Genomic DNA, 19,092 nt, shown 5'->3' on the forward strand with positions numbered 1-19,092 from the left:
AGAGACCAAACAGGCATGATGTCTGAAATGAGACCTTACCATGAACAGAAAAAAGATTTTAGTCATGGGCAAGAAGTAAATTAATATCAAATGTTTGTTTAATAGTTTATTATTCTCTGAGAAAGTTTTATTGTGACAATAAAGGTTCTTAAATTTGATCACTTGACTTTCACTTTACACTATTACCACATTTTAATGTGTAGTGCAATATAAGCAGTTTAAAGCCCCAATTTTTACCTGTGATTAGAAGATTTAGGATCATATCTCATCTTTTTTATGTAATAAATGTCTATCATCTGTAGACACTACTTCACTTCACTGCAGACAGTATCTTGGTTATGTTATGTTGGGCCACTCGTGCAGAAATGAGGGAAACACTTCAGATTACAGTCTGTGACCTTCCCTGTAATCTGAATGTACTGGGTACGCTTTTTGTACCTGTACAGTACTTAAAAATACATAATTTTTAGGTATGTGGACACAACAAGAGGATGTAAAGAGGTAGAAAACTGAAAATAGCTATACAGTACTGTAGATATTTTTAGCTATGGGTGTCCACTGTGTCATTACAAGGAGAAGTAAAAACTGGGAGATATCTTAATGTTTCTGTTATAATTCATCAAGCAACTAAGGGTCCTCACTGACATCCCCTTGAGCACAAGACCTTGCCTCATCTGTTGGTCTATAATTGACAATGTTGATTTTGATCTTTACATCAGTGCTTTAGCTGAGCTTGTTGATCCCAATAGTCCAGACCACAACTCTTGACTCTAGAGTTGGTGCCAGGCAGGAATCAGTTATTCTGGCCGAGAGGGGGTTCTTTGGGTGCTGTATGGTTAAAGGTTTAAATTTAGTCTCCCAACTTTTAAGTAGAATCCTGTTAATCCCTGTGATTCAGTTCCTGTGCTTGTGGTTTACTGTTGAGGTGTGATGTTCCAGTTGTGAGTTGATGCATGTAATACTACTGCAGGTGATACGTTACCTTTAAATTCCAGTCAAACAAACTGAAGACTAAAAAAGGTTCTTGCACTTTTCTTCATATAGTTAAATTGGGTCAGCTGCATGTGTACTGATGAGAATTTTACAATTACAATTTTTATTTTGTAGGTAAAATTATCACAAATTATCATAGAGATTTGTATTTAATCGGCCCAAATATGTGCTGTACAGTACGAGAGGGCAAGATATAACTTTAATTCATTTAAAATATCACTGAATGTTTGCACTATTGTATTTCACTGAAATTAAAGTTGAGTGGGAAGAAGATGGTTGTTCTTGATATGAGAAAAATCTCCAATATCCAAAATGAAACACAGAAATGAGAAAACAGTCAAATTTAAAGGGATGTCATGTATTAAGCTGGTGTAGATGTTGGAGACAGAATAAAGTCAAGAAACATCAGTTTTATTATCATGTTGGGCAGTATGTGAAAGTAACAGCAAAACCAAACTTGCAAAGAGTAAATACAAGCCAGAGTCTATGGAGAGCAAATGGTTCCAATGAGGTGGTGGCAGAGGGCCGGGCAGGTACCAACCGCAGAGTGAACCAGTAACAGAGGGGGAAACTGAGTCAGAGCTAAATAGAGACAAGGTCATGAACCTACCTCTCACCTGATGACAGCTGGGATTGACTTCAGCACCCAGTAACCATTAACAGGAAGACTGTAACTTGAATGTATCTAATACAAAAACGGCACAAGCTATGGTTAATCTCAATTAAAACAGTGGTATTATTTACCTTTACTGTGACATTGTGTTATCAATACAAAATAAATCACTGTCACAGACACTAATGATGATAATCTACAGAGAGAAGGAGGAGAATGATGAAGAGAGAACGTTAGAGGAGGGAGTAAAGAGATGTGGAGGTTATAAGATAGCAGTCAGAGCTCAGTAGCTTCTCCTCTCTCTCTCTCTCTCTCTGATGATGGAGGAAGTTGAACTCTGCTTTCCACATCTCAACACCTCCTGCAGGAAACCAAAGCGTCCTCACTCTCACACTGTTCTTATTTACATTGTTCTGTCCTTCATCTCTCTACTTACTGTGACTCTCAACCTGCTGGTCATCATCTCCATCTCCCACTTCAAGTAACAACTTATTTAAGAATGTTAAAAATCTGAGAGACATTTTAGTATTTCATTATTTTAAAAATCACTTCATCCCTTGACAAATCTGTCACGGTTTTTTTCTGTTGTAATATTTGTTTAAACTGAAAACAACATGTTGTTGTCTTTTCTCTCCAGGCAGCTCCACACTCCCACCAACCTCCTCCTCCTCTCTCTGGCTGTCTCAGATTTCTCTGTAGGTTTCCTCTGGTTGTTTCAAATTATGCTCATAGACGGCTGCTGGTTTCTTGGTGACAGTATGTGTAGTCTGTATTGTCTTGTAGACTTTATGACCCTCTCTACCTCAGTAGGAAACATGGTTCTCATATCTATTGACCGTTATGTGGCTATTTGTGACCCTCTACATTACTCCACCAAAGTCACACCAAAAAGAGTTCAGGTCTGTGTTTCACTGTGTTGGATCTGTTCCCTCTTCTTTTTCTGTGTGCTCATGAAAGATAATTTGAAACAGCCAGGCACACATTTCTGTGTGGGAGAGTGTGTGATAGCCCTAAAATTTATTGAGTATTTTGTAGGTCTTATTTTTTCCTTCATTGTTCCCATCACTGTCATCATGCTTCTGAATATGAGACTATTTGTGGTGGTTCTGTCTCAAGCTCGTGCCATGAGGTCTCAGATTGTGGTTGTCTCATACCAACGTTCAGTGAGTGTCTCTGCTAAGAAATCAGAGATGAAAGCAGCCAGGACTCTTGGCGTTGTTGTAATTGTCTTTCTAATATGCATGTGCCCATATTTCTGTGTTGCAATTATAAGCCATGAAACACTAATTAATAATTCATCTACTGCCTTTGTAATATGTCTGTTCTATTTGAACTCCAGTCTAAATCCTATGATTTATACCTTTTTTTACCCCTGGTTTAGAAAATCAATTCGACTTATTGTTACACTGAAAATTCTGAAGCCTGGCTCCTGTGAGACTAATATCCTGTAGAGAGACACTGTGGAGTGACTGAAATGCAAAAACTATTTGATCAAGAAAATGGGTTTGAACTTGCTGTTACTGAATCAACAACACAATGACCTCAAAGTCAGATCAAATCTAAAAGAAAACTACTGTAAAGCTGCTAAAATGACACAGATTCATTCACTTCTTTTTTAATTTTGACCTTGTAAACAGTCTGAACTCAGAAATCAATGCTGTGAATCACTAATAAAGACAAAATATCTGTGATGTTGCAGTTTGTCTTCTGCATTGTGCTGTGTTTATTACAGGGTCAATATAAGTGTTAAAAGTACTGTGCTGGATGATCATGACTTATAAATGATAAAATCATCATACATCAGCAGAGACTAATATAATATATTACACATATTATAATATAAAATAGAATTTTGGGAGTTCATTGCAATTGGTCTGCACTCAAATAGTGTTTTACTTTTTTTACCTAACTGGCAGTCAAAACACTTTTACAATGCATCTCATTCACCAATTTCACCTCGCAAGCACACACACACACACACTTATGACAGAGCTGCCATACAACTGACCTGACTCACAGGGGGCAACTTGGGGTTCATTATCTTGCCCAAGGACACTTTGACATGTGATAAGAGGAGACAGAAATCAAATATGGCTAAGAGCTGTCACTCCACAGAGATGGCACTTCTGACTGACAGGTGGCAAAAGCTGCAGGTAACTCATCTGTCCTTAATCTATTAGACCTATCTGCAGCCTTTGACACTGTGAACCATCAGATCCTTATGACTGCACTCTCGGACTTTGGCATCTCTGGATCAGATCTAGCCTGGCTTTGGTCTTACTTGTCTGGAGATAACTTCAAGGTATCCTCACAGGGGCTTGATTTTGACACTCATAACTTCTTCAACGGTGTGACACAGGGCTCAGTCCTTGGTCCTCTTATTTTTCCCATCTGTACCTCTTTTCTAGGCTCTATCATCCATTTACATGGCTTTTCCTATCACTGCTATGCGAATGACACACAGCTCTTCCTGTCCTTTCCAACTGATGGCTCTACTGTCTCGTTGCGCATCTCTTTCTGTGTCTCTGACATCTCTGCTTGGATGAGAGAAAGACACCTTCAACTTAACATTCCCAAGACTGAAGTTTTAGTCTTCCCTGTCAGAACTTCGACACAACATCAGCATCAACATTGGATCTGCAGTGATTGTTTAACCTAAGACGACCAGATATCTGGGTGTCATCATAGATGACCAACTGACCTTCACATAACACATTGCATCAGTCTCTAGGTGGTTTAGATATGCCATCCACAACATCAGAATGATCAGACCCTCCCTGTCGGAGTACATGACCCCATTAAACCATTGAATAGACTTTGATCAAATCTCATCTTGATTACTGCAATAGACTGCTGATGGGGATATCGGCATCAATGACCAAACGCCTGCAGATGATCTAAAATGTGGCAGCATGCCTCATTTTAAATCAGCCATAAATGCTGAATCCAGCAGCTGATTGATGAACCAATGATTTTCTACAAAAAGACAGAGAAACATGGTCCATAGCTCTACTAACCCTAACCAATGCATATACAAGAGAACAGCTTTTGAATAGCTGTCCATCATAGCGACCACTATGAATGAAAGGGTTAAAGTAATTTAAACGTTCAGATGCTGGCATTTGTAATTAATCGTCCATGTGCAGACAATTTATCAGGGCAGCAATGACTTATGAGATGAGATACACGAGATACACAGCTGATGAAGTAATGCCAACTGCTAAATGCTATCAGCGACATAGACCAGCCAAACTGTCTCGCCTCCACAAGTTGTAGCCACAAACGCGCTTGTGAATGTTAGGGTTAGTTAGTTACTTTTGCGTGAAGTTGCCTCCTTAACAACTTTAAGTGTTGACAGAAGATGTGGAAGGAAACAGTACCGTCCAGTTCTTTGAATTTGGACCACAGTAGTACTTTTATCCCTAAGTGTTAAGCTTACAGATTGTTGTTTTAAGGTTCATGTGAAACAAAGCATAAGACAAAATGTAGGACTGAAATAAATGCTGTTCTGGGTCATTCATTCAGACTATGTATTAAACATAACAATGGCTGAATTTAACCAGAGATATAATCAGTGTATTTGGAATGTATGAATAAGTTGTATACTTTTTCTACAATTTATTATGATTTTGTGATGAATACAACACAATCATATTGAAATATGAACATAGGTTCAGCACAGGTACTAATGATAATAATCTACAGAGAAAGGGTGTCATTCAGAGGGAATTCTCGAGGAGGGAGTAAAGAGCTCCTGAAGTTATAAGACACAGAGATTTGTTGAGAGAGCTGTCAGAGCTCAGCAGCTTCTCCTCTCTCTCTGATGATGGAGGAAGTTGAACTCTGCTTTCCACATCTCAACACCTCCTGCAGGAAACCAAAGCGTCCTCACTCTCACACTCTTCTTATTTACATTGTTCTTTCCTTCATCTCTCTACTTACTGCATCTCTCAACCTGCTGGTCATCATCTCCATCTCCCACTTCAAGTAGACACATATTACATCAAATTATAAAACTAGTAGATGTGCAGAAAGATATAATTAAATAATTAGTTTTCTAAAAATGATTGTAAATGCATCATTGTTTCATGTGTTTTTTTTGCTGCAATGACAATTACAATAATTAATATGTTGTCTTTCCTCTCCAGGCAGCTCCACACTCCCACCAACCTCCTCCTTCTCTCTCTGGCTGTCTCAGATTTCTCTGTAGGTTTCATCTGGTTGTTTCAAATTATGCTCATAGACGGCTGCTGGTTTCTTGGTGACTTTATATGTAGTCTGTATTGTCTTGTAGACTTTTTTACTACCACTACCTCAATAGAAAACATGGTTCTCATATCTATTGACCGTTATGTGGCTATTTGTGACCCTCTACATTACTCCACCAAAATCACACCAAAAAGAGTTCAGGTCTGTGTTTCACTGTGTTGGATCTGTTCCCTCTTCTTTTTCTGTGTGCTCATGAAAGATAATTTGAAACAGCCAGGCACACATTTCTGTGTTGGAGAATGTGTGATAGTCTTAAAATTTGTTGATTATGTTCTAAACCTTACATTTTCCTTCATTGTTCCAATCACTGCTATCGTGGTTCTGAATATGAGAGTATTTGTTGTGGTTGTGTCTCAGGCTCGTGCCATGAGGTCTCACATTGTGTTTGTCTCATACCAACGTTCAGTGAGTGTCTCTCCTAAGAAATCTGAGATGAAAGCAGCCAGGACTCTTGGTGTTGTTGTAATTCTTTTTCTAATATGCACAAGTCCATATTTCTGTGTTACACTTATAAGTCATGATACACTGATTAGTGCTTCATCTTCTGCCTTTGTAATATGTCTGTTCTATTTGAACTCCAGTCTAAATCCAATGATTTATACCTTTTTCTACCCCTGGTTTAGAAAATCTATTCGACTTATTGTTACACTGAAAATCATGAAGCCTGGCTCCTGTGAGACTAATATCCTGTAGAGAGACACTGTGGAGTGACTGAAATGCAAAAACTATTTGATCAAGTAATGTGTTTGGAACTTACTAAAACTGAATCAACAATTTACAAAAACCCTAAAGTCAAAAAATTAAATTAAAAATAAAATAACACTACATTAAAGCTCATGAAATGAAAGACATCCATCACTTCTTTTTAATTTTGTCCCCGTAAACAGTCTCAACTCCTCAACCCTATTGTGCTGTCCTTCATCTTTGAGCTTAGTAAATTTGAAGATCCAGTCATCTTTGGAACACTGAGGTTCAACTTGGAGGCCTTTGTTGTCAATATAGTCTATATAACCTGCTTTTAAAATCGAATTGCCTGCACTCTATTTTTATGTTTTTTAACATTTAATGATATCGCCCAAATCTGCCATTATATGTTGTTCTTGATTTTTGTTAGAGGCTCAATGACTTTGGTGAACTCCTGAATTTTAGTTAGTGATTCTGCTCATCAGTACTTTTACTTCAACGTGAATACATTAAGTTATGTTAACATAAAATCCACATGAGCTGGTTTGTAATTGCAAATAATAAAAAAAAAAAAGTAGGACTCAGTGTTGCTTGTCATTGTCAAAGCTTAAAGTTTTGCTCTTCTCACGTTCGCCCGTGTTCATGAAGTGTCGACTACCTAAGAACTTCAATCATGGGCAAAAGAGGTGGAAGGAACAGTACTGTCAAGTATTTTCAATTTGGACTGCAGTAGTACTTTTTAAACCCACAGTGTCCATCTTACAGATTGTTCTTTTAAGGTTCATGTAAAACAAAGTGTAAGACACATTGTATGGCTGAAATGAATGCTGTATTCACTCAGGTCGTTATATTTAACATAAAAGTTGATCAATGGGCTGAATTTAACCAGTAATATAATCACTGCTGCAGTTTATTTGGAATATTTCATGTGCAGATTATTATTATTATTATTAACTATGAGATGTGTATGAATAAGGTGTATACTTTATCTACTTTTACTATGATGATGTAATTAATACAACACAATCATATTGGAATATGACCATTGGTTTAGCACAGGTACTAATAATTATTATAAATAGAGAAAGGATGGAGAATCATTTAGAGGGAATGCTAGAGGTGGGAGTAAAGACATTCATAAGTTAATAAGGAAGAGAGATTTGTTCAAAGAGATCAGATACAACAGTTCAATGAAATTGCGAAATGCCACACATTGGTGCAAAGAGAGAGAAGATAACAACAAAACAACAATAATAATAATAATAATAATAATAATAATAAAATAACTTACAATTACTTTAAAAGGATTTAAAATCTAGTTAAAAAGATTATATAAATACAGACTATACACTCTACTCAGAAAACTAAACTTAAACCAGATGTGTGTGTGTGTTCATGAGGGCTATTGCTCTATTATGAAGACTGTCCCTGAGCCTGTTAATCCATGACCTCAGCACCCTGAGTCTTTTTCCAGAGGGCAACATCTAAAACACCCGGTGTCCCGGGTGTGTGCAGTCTTTCAGGATGTTACGTGCCCTCCCAAGACAGCGGGTGCTGTAGAGGTCCTTCAGTGAGGGAAGAGGGTAGCCAATGATCTTTTGGGCAGTGTTTATGACCCTTTGTAGAACCTTTTTGTGTTGCATGGTGCAGCTTGAAAACCACACGGAGATACAGTATGTTAGCACACTCTCAATGGAGCAACGGTAGAAGGCAACCAGCAGCTCTCTCTTCAGGTTGACCCTCCTGAGGATCCTCAGGAAATGAAGACGCTGTTGGGCCTTTTTTATAACCTCTGCGGTGTTTGAGCTCCATTGGAGGTCTTCATCTATGTGCACACCAAGGTACTTGAAGCTTGGCACCCTCTTCACACACTCCCCATTTATAAGGATGGACTGCAGATCTGACTTCTTACTCCTGAAGTCCACGATAATTTCTTTGGTTTTTGCTGTGTTAAGGACCAAGATTGTTGTCTGCACACCACCCCACCAGCCTCTACATCTCATCCCTGTATGCTCATCACCACCAGCCATGACCAAAGAGTCATAGCTCTTTGTCAACTGGCATGGATTAATTCACGTTTATAGCAGCAATAGATTCATTTCTAAGACCTCACTCATAAGTAGGCTGCGTCTTCCCCGTAGATCATGCTGAGATAATTTCAATAGTTAATTCATCTAAACCATCAACATGTCTCCTATCCTGACCATACAGAGCTCTATATCTCCACAGTGCAATTACTAGTTCTACCAACTTGTCCAGTGTTTATGTTGCTTGTTTTCATAGATTTTTGTTGCCCACTGTTCTTTTCTTTCTCCTCTTTCCACTCACCCCAACCTGTCGAGAAAGATGCCCGCCTGTCCTGGAAGTTTTTTACTCTAAAGCGAATTTGGACTGCAGTAGTATTTTTTAAACCCACAGTGTCAAACTTACAGACTGTTCTTTGGAGGTTCATATGAAACAAAATGTATGACTAAAATAAATGCTGTTTGGGTTCATTTATCAGATTATTGTATTAAACTTTAAAGTTGATCAAATCGGGTGAATTTAAAGAGTAATATAATCACAGCTGTAGTTTATTTGGAGTCTTTCATGTGCAGTATGTTTATTAACTATAAGATGTGTATGAATAAGATGTTTACTTTATCTACTTTTACTATCATAGTGTAGTCAATACAACACAATAATATTGGAATATGAACATAGGTTTAACACAGGTACTAATGATGATAATCTATAGAAAAGAGGTGGAGAATCATTCAGAGGGAATTCTAGAGGAGGGAGTAAAGAGATTCATAAAGTTATAAGACAGAGAGATTTGTTCAGAGAGCTGTCAGAGCTCAGCAGCTTCTCCTCTCTCTCTCTGATGATGGAGGAAGTTGAACTCTGCTTTCCACATCTCAACACCTCCTGCAGGAAACCAAAGCGTCCTCACTCTCACACTGTTCTTATTTACATTGTTCTGTCCTTCACCTCTCTACTTACTGTGACTCTCAACCTGCTGGTCATCATCTCCATCTCCCACTTCAAGTAGACACATATTACATCAAATTATAAAACAAGTAGATGTGCAGAAAGAAATAATTATTAGACAGAAAAATAGTTTTCTAAAAATGATTGTAAATGTATCATTGTTTTATGTGGTTTCATTTGCTGCAATGACAACTCAAATAATTTATATGTTGTCTTTTCTCTCCAGGCAGCTCCACACTCCCACCAACCTCCTCCTCCTCTCTCTGGCTGTCTCAGATTTCTCTGTAGGTTTCCTCTGGTTGATTCAAATTATGATCATAGACGGTTGCTGGTTTCTTGGTGACATTATATGTAGTCTGTATTGTCTTGTAGATTTTATTACTAACTCTACCTCAGTAGGAAACATGGTTCTCATATCTATTGACCGTTATATAGCTATTTGTGACCCTCTACATTACTCCATCAAAGTCACTCCAAAAAGAGTTCAGGTCTGTGTTTCACTGTGTTGGATCTGTTCCCTCTTCTTTCTCTGTGTGCTCATGAAAGATAATTTGAAACAGCCAGGCACACATTTCTGTGTGGGAGAATGTGTGATGGTCTTGAAAATTTATTGAACATGTTCTAAATCTTACATTTTCCATCATTGTTCCCATCACTGTCATCATGGTTCTGTATATGAGAGTATTTTTTGTGGTTGTGTACTCAGGCTCGTGCCATGAGGTCTCACATTGTGTTTGTCTCACACCAACGTTCAGTGAAAGTAACAGCTAAAAGGTCAGAGATGAAAGCAGCCAGGACTCTTGGTGTTGTTGTAATTGTCTTTCTAATATGCACATGTCCATATTTCTGTGTTGCACTAATAAGTCATGATAAATTGATTAGTGCTTCATCTTCTGCCTTTGTAATATGTCTGTTCTATTTGAACTCCAGTCTAAATCCTATGATTTATACCTTCTTCTACCCCTGGTTTAGAAAATCTATTCGACTTATTGTTACACTGAAAATTCTGAGGCCTGGCTCCTGTGAGACTAATATCCTTTAGGGAGACACTGTGGAGTGACTGAAATGCAAAAACTATTTGATCAAATAAATGTGTTTGAACTTGCTATTTCTGAATCAACAATGTAAAAAACCCTAAAGTCAAATTAAATCTTAAATAACTCTACTGTGAAGCTGCTGAAATGAGATAGATTCCTTCACTTCTTTAATAATTTTCTCCCTGTAAACAGTCTGAACTCAGAAGTCAGGAGTTCAGGAATCAAATATTCAATCTAATGATTGTTACACGACTGCTCTAACTCCTGATCCACAGCTGCCTTATTGTACTGTCCAAATGTAGGATCTATTCATCTTCGGAACACTGATGTTACACTTGGAGGCCTGTATGGTTAATATATTCTATGAAATCTGCTTTTAAAATCTAAAAACTGACAAAGTGTCATAGCTCTGTTGAGCCTAGTATCACTTTAACTATCAGTAGTAATGACTTCATGAATTTCTTTACTAATAATATCACAACTATTAGATGAAAAAGTATCAGATCCTGCCGGTAACTCGCATGGATGGATTAACATGTACAGCAGCTCTAGATTCATTTGTAAGACCTCACTCATAAGTAGACTGCTTCTTCCCCGTAGATCATGCAAAGTTAATTTCAATAACTAATTCATCTAAACCATCAACATGTCTCCCATCCAGACTAGACAGAGCTGTATATCTCCAGAGTGCAGTTACTGGTTCTACCAACCTCTCCAGTGTTTCTGCTGCTTGTTGTCATAGATATTTGTTGCCTGCTGTTCTTTTCTTTCTCCTTTTTCCACTCACCCCAACCGGTTGAGGCAGATGGACACCCGTCCTGGAAGTTTTTTACTCTAAAGAAAATTTGGACTGCAGTAGAACTTTTAAACCCACAGTGGCAATCTTACTGTTCTTTGGAGGTTCATATAAATCAGAGCATAAGACAAAATGACTGTAATAAATGTTGATTGGGGTCATTTATAGGATTATTGTATTAAACTTTAAAGTTGATCAAATCGGGTGTATTTAAAGAGTAATATAATCACTCCTGCAGTTTATTTGGAATCTTTAATGCGCAGTATGTTTATTAACTATGAGATGTGTGTGAATAAAATGTTTACTTTATTTACTTTTACTATAATTGTGTAATGAATACATCACAATCATATTGGAATATGACCATAGTTTTAGCACAGGCACTAATAAAAACAATCTATAGAGAAAAGGTGAAGAAACATTCAGAGGGAATTTCTAGAGGAGGGAGTAAAGAGATACATAAAGTTATAAGGCAGAGAGATTTGTTCAGAGAGCTGTCAGAGCTCAGCAGCTTCTCCTCTCTCTCTCTCTGATGATGGAGGAAGTTGAACTCTGCTTTCCACATCTCAACACCTCCTGCAGGAAACCAAAGCATCCTCACTCTCACACTGTTCTTATTTACATTGTTCTGTCCTTCATCTCTCTACTTACTGCATCTCTCAACCTGCTGGTCATCATCTCCATCTCCCACTTCAAGTAGCAACTTATTTAAGAATGTTAAAAATCTGAGAGACATTTTAGTATTTCATTATTTTAAAAATCACTTCATCCCTTGACATATCTGTCACAGTTTTTATCTGCTGTAATATTTGTTTAAACTGAAATCAACATGTTGTTGTCTTTTCTCTCCAGGCAGCTCCACACTCCCACCAACCTCCTCCTTCTTTCTCTGGCTGTCTCAGATTTCTCTGTAGGTTTCCTCTGGTTGTTTCAAATTATGCTCATAGATGGCTGCTGGTTTCTTGGTGACTTTATGTGTAGTCTGTATTTTCTAGTAGACTTTTTTATTACCTCTACCTCAGTAGGAATCATGGTTCTCATATCCATTGACCGTTATGTGGCTATTTGTGACCCTCTGCATTACTCCACCAAAGTCACACCAAAAAGAGTTGGAGTCTGTGTTTCACTGTGTTGGATCTGTTCCCTCTTCTTTCTCTGTGTGCTCATGAAAGATAATTTGAAACAGCCAGGCACACATTTCTGTGTGGGAGAGTGTGTGGTAGTTTTAAAATTTATTGAACATGTTGTAGGTCTTATTCTTTTCTTCATTGTTCCCATCACTGTCATCATGGTTCTGTATATGAGAGTATTTGTTGTGGTTGTGTCTCAGGCTCGTGCCATGAGGTCTCACATTGTGTTTGTCTCATACCAACATTCAGTGAGTGTCTCTGCTAAAAAGTCTGAGATGAAAGCAGCCAGGACTCTTGGTGTTGTTGTAATTGTTTTTCTAATATGCATGTGCCCATATTTCTGTGTTGCACTTATAAGTCATGATACATTGATTAATACTTCATCTTCTGCCTTTGTAATATGTCTGTTCTATTTGAACTCCAGTCTAAATCCAATGATTTATACCTTTTTCTACCCCTGGTTTAGAAAATCTATTCGACTTATTGTTACACTAAAAATCATGAAGCCTGGCTCCTCTGAGACTAATATCCTGTAGAGAGACACTGTGGAGTGACTGAAATGCAAACACGATTTGATCAAGCAAATGTGTTTGAACTTGCTAATTCTGAATCAACTACCTAAGATCAAATCTAAAATAATGCTACATTGAAGCTTTAATATAATCTGCTTTAAAATCCAATTGCCTGCACTCTATTTTTCATTTACCAATATCTCCCAAAACTCCCATTATATGTTGAATTAGATTTTTGCCAGAGGCTCAATGACTTTGGTGAACCCCTGAGGTTTTAGTTAGTGACTCTTTTGGTCAATATTTTTTACTTCAACATAAATGTTTCCATCATTTTCAGTGGTTTTGATCAGACATTTTATTAATTTTGTAGATCAGATGGCAGGACTCAGTGTTGTACTGAATGTGTGAGGTGTACAGGGTGAAGAGGAAAGGTGAGAGGACAGTCCCCTGAGGTGCTCCTGTGCTGCTAACCACCCGCTCAGACTCACATCCCTGCAGTCGTACAAACTGTGGTCAGTCTGTCAGTTAGTCAGTGATCCAGGAGGTTGTGGAGGAGTCTACCTGCATCTTCAGGAGGTTCTCTCTCAGCAGGACAGGCTGGATGGTGTTAAAGGCACTGTAGAAATCAAAGAACGTGTTCCCCACTGCTGCCTTGTCCAGGTGTGAGAGAGCTCGCTGAAGCAGGTAGACAATAGCATCATCTACTCCAACCCAGGGGCGATAGGCAAACTGTGGTGGGTCAAGTGATGTCTCGACCTGAGGTCTCAAATGAGCCAGAACCAGTCTCTCCAGGACTTTCATGATATGTAAGGTGAGGGCGACTGGTCTGTAATCATTTAGAGCAGAAGGATACGACGATTTAGGAACTGGCATCAGACATGATGTCTTCCAAACCTTTGGCACCATTCTCCATTCTCGCCTTTGTTTCAAAGGAGAGTATCAAGAGAATAATAAGGAACGGAACGGAAAGGAAACGCACAAAATAACTACAAAATACAAATCTAATGGGAGCTACTGCAACAGGTAGCCAGGTAGGTTACTACTATCAGTAGCAATGACTTCATGAATTTCTTTACTAATAATATCACAAGTATTAGATCAAAAAATTTATCAGATCCTCTCTGCAACTGCATGGATGGATTCACATGTACAGCCGCTCTAGATTCATGTGTAAGACGTCACTCATAAGTAGACTACTTCTAACCTGCATGTCATGCTGAGATAATTTCAATAGTTAATTCATCTAAACCATCAACATGTCTACCATCCTGACTAGATGGAGATGTGTATAAGGAGCATAAGTGCGCTTTAAAACAGAATACTCGAAAGTTAGAACGAAAATGGCGCCAAACTAAATTATTAGTGTTTCAGATAGCATGGAAGGAGAGCATCCTGAACTATAAAAAAGCTCTTAGTGCAGCTAGATCAACGTATCTCTCCACTCTCATAGAAAACAACAAAAATAACCCTAGATTTTTATTTAATACAGTAGCCAAATTAACTAGAAAGAAAACTACTGCAGATATTTCCACAACAACGTTGTGCAGTAGTGAGGACTTCATGAACTTTTTCAATAACAAATTTGTAAATATAAAGCATAAAATTCAGGCTTTAAAACCAGACAATTTAATTGACGCAGATGATAAACTAACCACGGCAGATCAGTAACTAGAATACTTTGCTCCCCTTGAAGCACTCAGCAGTAGGTATGTTCCAAAATCTTTTAAATTAGCAGTTATTAGTTAGCAGTTTAACCGCTAAGTAAGAAACCTGATCTCGACCCCTGTCAGCTGTCCAATTACAGGCCGATATCAAACCTCCCCTTTATCTCCAAGTTTCTCGAAAAGATAGTAGCTGGGCAGCTATGCTCGTATCTACATAGAAATAACATACACAAACTCTATCAGTCAGGATTTTAGGCCTCATCACAGCACAGAGACGGCACTTGTTAAACTAGTAAATTACCTCCTTTTGGCCTCTGATCAGGGTAGCGTCACTATGCTTGTGACCTCAAACGGCCCTCTCCTGGCTTAAATCCTATTTGACTGATCATTATCAGTATGTAGATCTAAATGGCGAATACTCCACATATTCTCTATTGGCGTTTGGTGTTCCACAGGGTTCAGTTTTAGCCCCATTGCTTTTTACCCTCTACATGCTTCCTCTGGGCAACATAATCCGTAAGCATGGTATTAACTTTCATTGTTATGCTGACAACACACAGTTATATGTTTCATCAAAACCAGATGAGATCAAACAGCTTAATGAAGTTGAGCAATGTGTAAAGGACATAAGAGACTGGATGCTAATTAACTTCCATTCATAGGATCACATGTAGCTAGAAGCAAGATTTTAGATCATGCCGTAACTCTAGATGGCCTTTCTGTTACATCTAGTGCAACAGTAGAAGACCTTGGTGTGATTCTAGATTCCAGTCTTTCATTAGAAGCTCATGTAGATAATATCACCAGGACAGCTTTCTTTCACCTCAGAAATATTGCCAAGATAAGGAATATTTTGTCACTAAACGACGCAGATAAAATTAGTCCATGCTTTCATCACCTCTAGGTTGGACTACTGTAATGCCTTACTGTCTGGCTGTTCAACCAGGTGCATAAACAAGCTTCAGTTAGTTCAGAATGCAGCAGCGAGAGTCCTCACTAGAACCAGAAGATATGAGCACATCACCCCTATCTTATCTACACTTCATTGGCTCCCTGTGAAATTTTGCATTGATTTTAAAATACCACTTTTAACATTTAAAGCATTAAATGACCTCACGCCGCAGTATCTAAGTGAACTGCTAGTGTCTTATGATCCACGCCTACTTCGATCAAAGGATGCTGGCTGCCTGTCAGTATCTCGTATCATGACAACTACAGCTGGGGGCAGTAGGGACTCAGACACAGTCTCAGTATTTAAGTCTAGACTAAAAACCAAATATATAGTCAAGCATTCTTGTAAGTAGATTTGCCTTGTGGAAGGACTCATGGACGTAGAGCATTAAGGTGAACTGGTATGTTTGGATGCTGTCTTCCCAAATCTCACTGATCACTCAGGTTTGTTGACAGTGAAGTGTTCGGTTGCTCTACATCCCAGGGAGCCCTCATGTCTGTGTTTCCTTCTGGCCCACCCTTATAGTTAGGCTGTCATAGTTAGTCCTGCTGGAACATTAACTGTTATACTGGACTGCTGCCTACACAGCATGTAATCACCCATATGAGGATGGGTTCCTCTCAAGGTTTCTTCCTGTAGCCTTCTCAGGGAGTTTTTCCTTGCCACCGTCACCCGGCTTGCTCATTAGGGACAATCTGATTATTATGATATATATGACTGTAAACTTCTATAGTTTCTTTGGTTGTGTAAAGCTGCTTTGTGACAATGTCAATTGTAAAAAGCGCTATACAAATAAAATTGAATTGAATTGAATTTAATATATCTCTAGAGTGCAGTTACTTGTTCTGCCAACTTGTCCAGTGCTTGTTTTCATAGTTTTTTGTTTCCTGCTGTTCTTTTCTTTCTCCTCTTTCCACTCACCCCAACCGGTCGAGGCAGATGGACGCCCGTCCTGGAAGATTTTTACTCTAAAGAGAATTTGGACTGCAGTAGTACTTTTAAACTCACAGTGTCAATCTTACAGACTGTTTTTTGGAGGTTCATATAAATCAAAGCATGACAAGACAAGCAAGCAAGACAAAATGACTGAAATAAATGTTGATTGGGTTCATTTATCAGATTATTGTATTAAACTTTAAAGTTGATCAAATCGGGTGAATTTAAAGAGTAATATAATCACTTCTGCAGTTTATTTGGAATCTTTCATGTGCAGAATGTTTATTAACTAGGGGATGTGTATGAATAAAATGTTTACTTTATTTACTTTTAATAAAATTGTGTAATGAATACAACACATTCATATTGGTATATGACCATAGTTTTAGCACAGGTACTAATAAAAACAATCTATGGAGAAAAGGTGGAGAATCATTCAGAGGGAATTCTAGAGGAGGGAGTAAAGAGATACATAAAGTTATAAGACAGAGAGATTTGTTCAGAGAGCTGTCAGAGTTCAGCAGCTTCTCCTCTCTCTCTGATGATGGAGGAAGTTGAACTCTGCTTTCCACATCTCAACACCTCCTGCAGGAAACCAAAGCGTCCTCACTCTCACACTGTTCTTATTTACATTGTTCTGTCCTTCATCTCTCTACTTACTGCATCTCTCAACCTGCTGGTCATCATCTCCATCTCCCACTTCAAGTAACAACTTATTTAATCAAATTATAAACCAAACATTTTAGTATTTTGTTATTCTAAAAATCACTTAATCACTTGTCAAATCTGTCAAATCTGTTATCCGTATGCCGTAATAATTGTTTAAACTGAAAACAACATGTTGTTGTCTTTTCTCTCCAGGCAGCTCCACACTCCCACCAACCTCCTCCTTCTCTCTCTGGCTGTCTCAGATTTCTCTGTAGGTTTCCTCTGGTTGTTTCAAATTATGCTCATAGACGGCTGCTGGTTTCTTGGTGAATTTATGTGTAGTCTGTATTGTCTTGTAGACTTTATTATTAACTCTACTTCAGTAGGAATCATGGTTCTCATATCCATTGACCGTTACGTGGCTATTTGTGACCCTCTACATTACTCCATCAAAGTCACACCAAAAAGAGTTGGAGTCTGTGTTTCACTGTGTTGGATCTGTTCTCTCTTCTTTCTCTGTGTGCTCAAGAGAGATAATTTGAAACAGCCAGGCACACATTTCTGTGTGGGAGAGTGTGTGATAGTCTTAAAATTTATTGAACATGTTCTAAATCTTACATTTTCTATCATTGTTCCTATCACTGTCATCATAGTTCTATATATGAGAGTATTTGTGGTGGTTGTGTCTCAGGCTCGAGCCATGAGGTCTCACATTGTGGTTGTCTCATACAAACATTCAGTGAGTGTCTCTGCAAAGAAATCTGAGATGAAAGCAGCCAGGACTCTTGGTGTTGTTGTAATTGTCTTTCTAATATGCATGTGCCCATATTTCTGTGTTGCAATTATAAGCCATGAAACACTAATTAATACTTCATCTTCTGCCTTTGTAATATGTCTGTTCTATTTGAACTCCTGTCTAAATCCAATGATTTATACCTTTTTCTACCCCTGGTTTAGAAAATCTATTCAACTTATTGTTACACTGAAAATTCTGAGGCCTGGCTCCTGTGAGACTAATATCCTGTAGGGAGACACTGTGGAGTGACTGAAATGCAAAAACTATTTGATCAAGAAAATGTGTTTGGAACTTACTAAAACTGAATCAACAACGTAAAAAACCCTAAAGTCAGATCAAATCTAAAAGAATGCTACTGTGAAACTGCTGAAATAAGATAGATTGCTTCACTTCTTTTTAAATTTTGTCCCCATAAACAGTCTGAACTCAGAAATCAGAAGTTTAGGGATCAAATATTCAGTCTAATGATTGATACACGACTGCTCTAACTCCTGATCCACAGCTGCCTTATTGTACTGTCCAAATGTAGGATCTATATATTCTTTGGAACACTGATGTTACACTTGGAGGCCTTTATTGTTAATATATTCTATGTAATCTGCTTTTAAAATCTAATTGCCTGCACTCAATTTTTTCTTTTTTACATTTAATAATATCGCCCACACTTGCCATTATATGTTGTTATTGATTTTTGTTAGAGGCTCAATGACTTTGTAAAGCCCTGAAGTTTTAGTTAGTGATTCTGCTGGTTAATATGTCACTTTAACATAAACGTTTCAGTAAATTTCAATGGTTTTGATGAGATGTTTTATAAATCTTGTGAAGTAGAACACTGTATAGTTCAAGCACACTTGTGGGTAAACAATAATTGTACTGTAAAAAACAAAGATGAATAGAGACAAGGCCTCGACAACCTGGATTTCACCCAATGACAGCTGGGATTAGCTCCAGCAATAAGAACGTCAGGTTCCTTTGAGCCTACCTGTAGCCAGGCTGACAAAGTGTCATAGCTCTGTTGAGCCTAGTATCACTTTAACTATCAGTAGTAATGACTTCATGAATATCTTTACTAATAATATCACAACTATTAGA

General features: G+C 38.0%; 1 protein-coding gene across 1 annotated transcript; it reads left to right on the top strand.

Moving 5' to 3' along the window:
- Positions 1-11,906: 11,906 nt before the first annotated feature.
- On the top strand, positions 11,907-13,028 carry LOC113172742 (trace amine-associated receptor 13c-like; the record flags this gene model as incomplete). The annotated part of the gene is made up of 2 exons (XM_026375757.1): positions 11,907-12,058; positions 12,215-13,028. Coding segments are annotated over 2 exons (966 nt in total), but the record flags the coding sequence as incomplete, so codon positions are not given.
- Positions 13,029-19,092: the final 6,064 nt, after the last annotated feature.

This window comes from Anabas testudineus, chromosome 21 (assembly GCF_900324465.2).
Source record: "Anabas testudineus chromosome 21, fAnaTes1.2, whole genome shotgun sequence".
Taxonomy (NCBI): domain Eukaryota; kingdom Metazoa; phylum Chordata; class Actinopteri; order Anabantiformes; family Anabantidae; genus Anabas; species Anabas testudineus.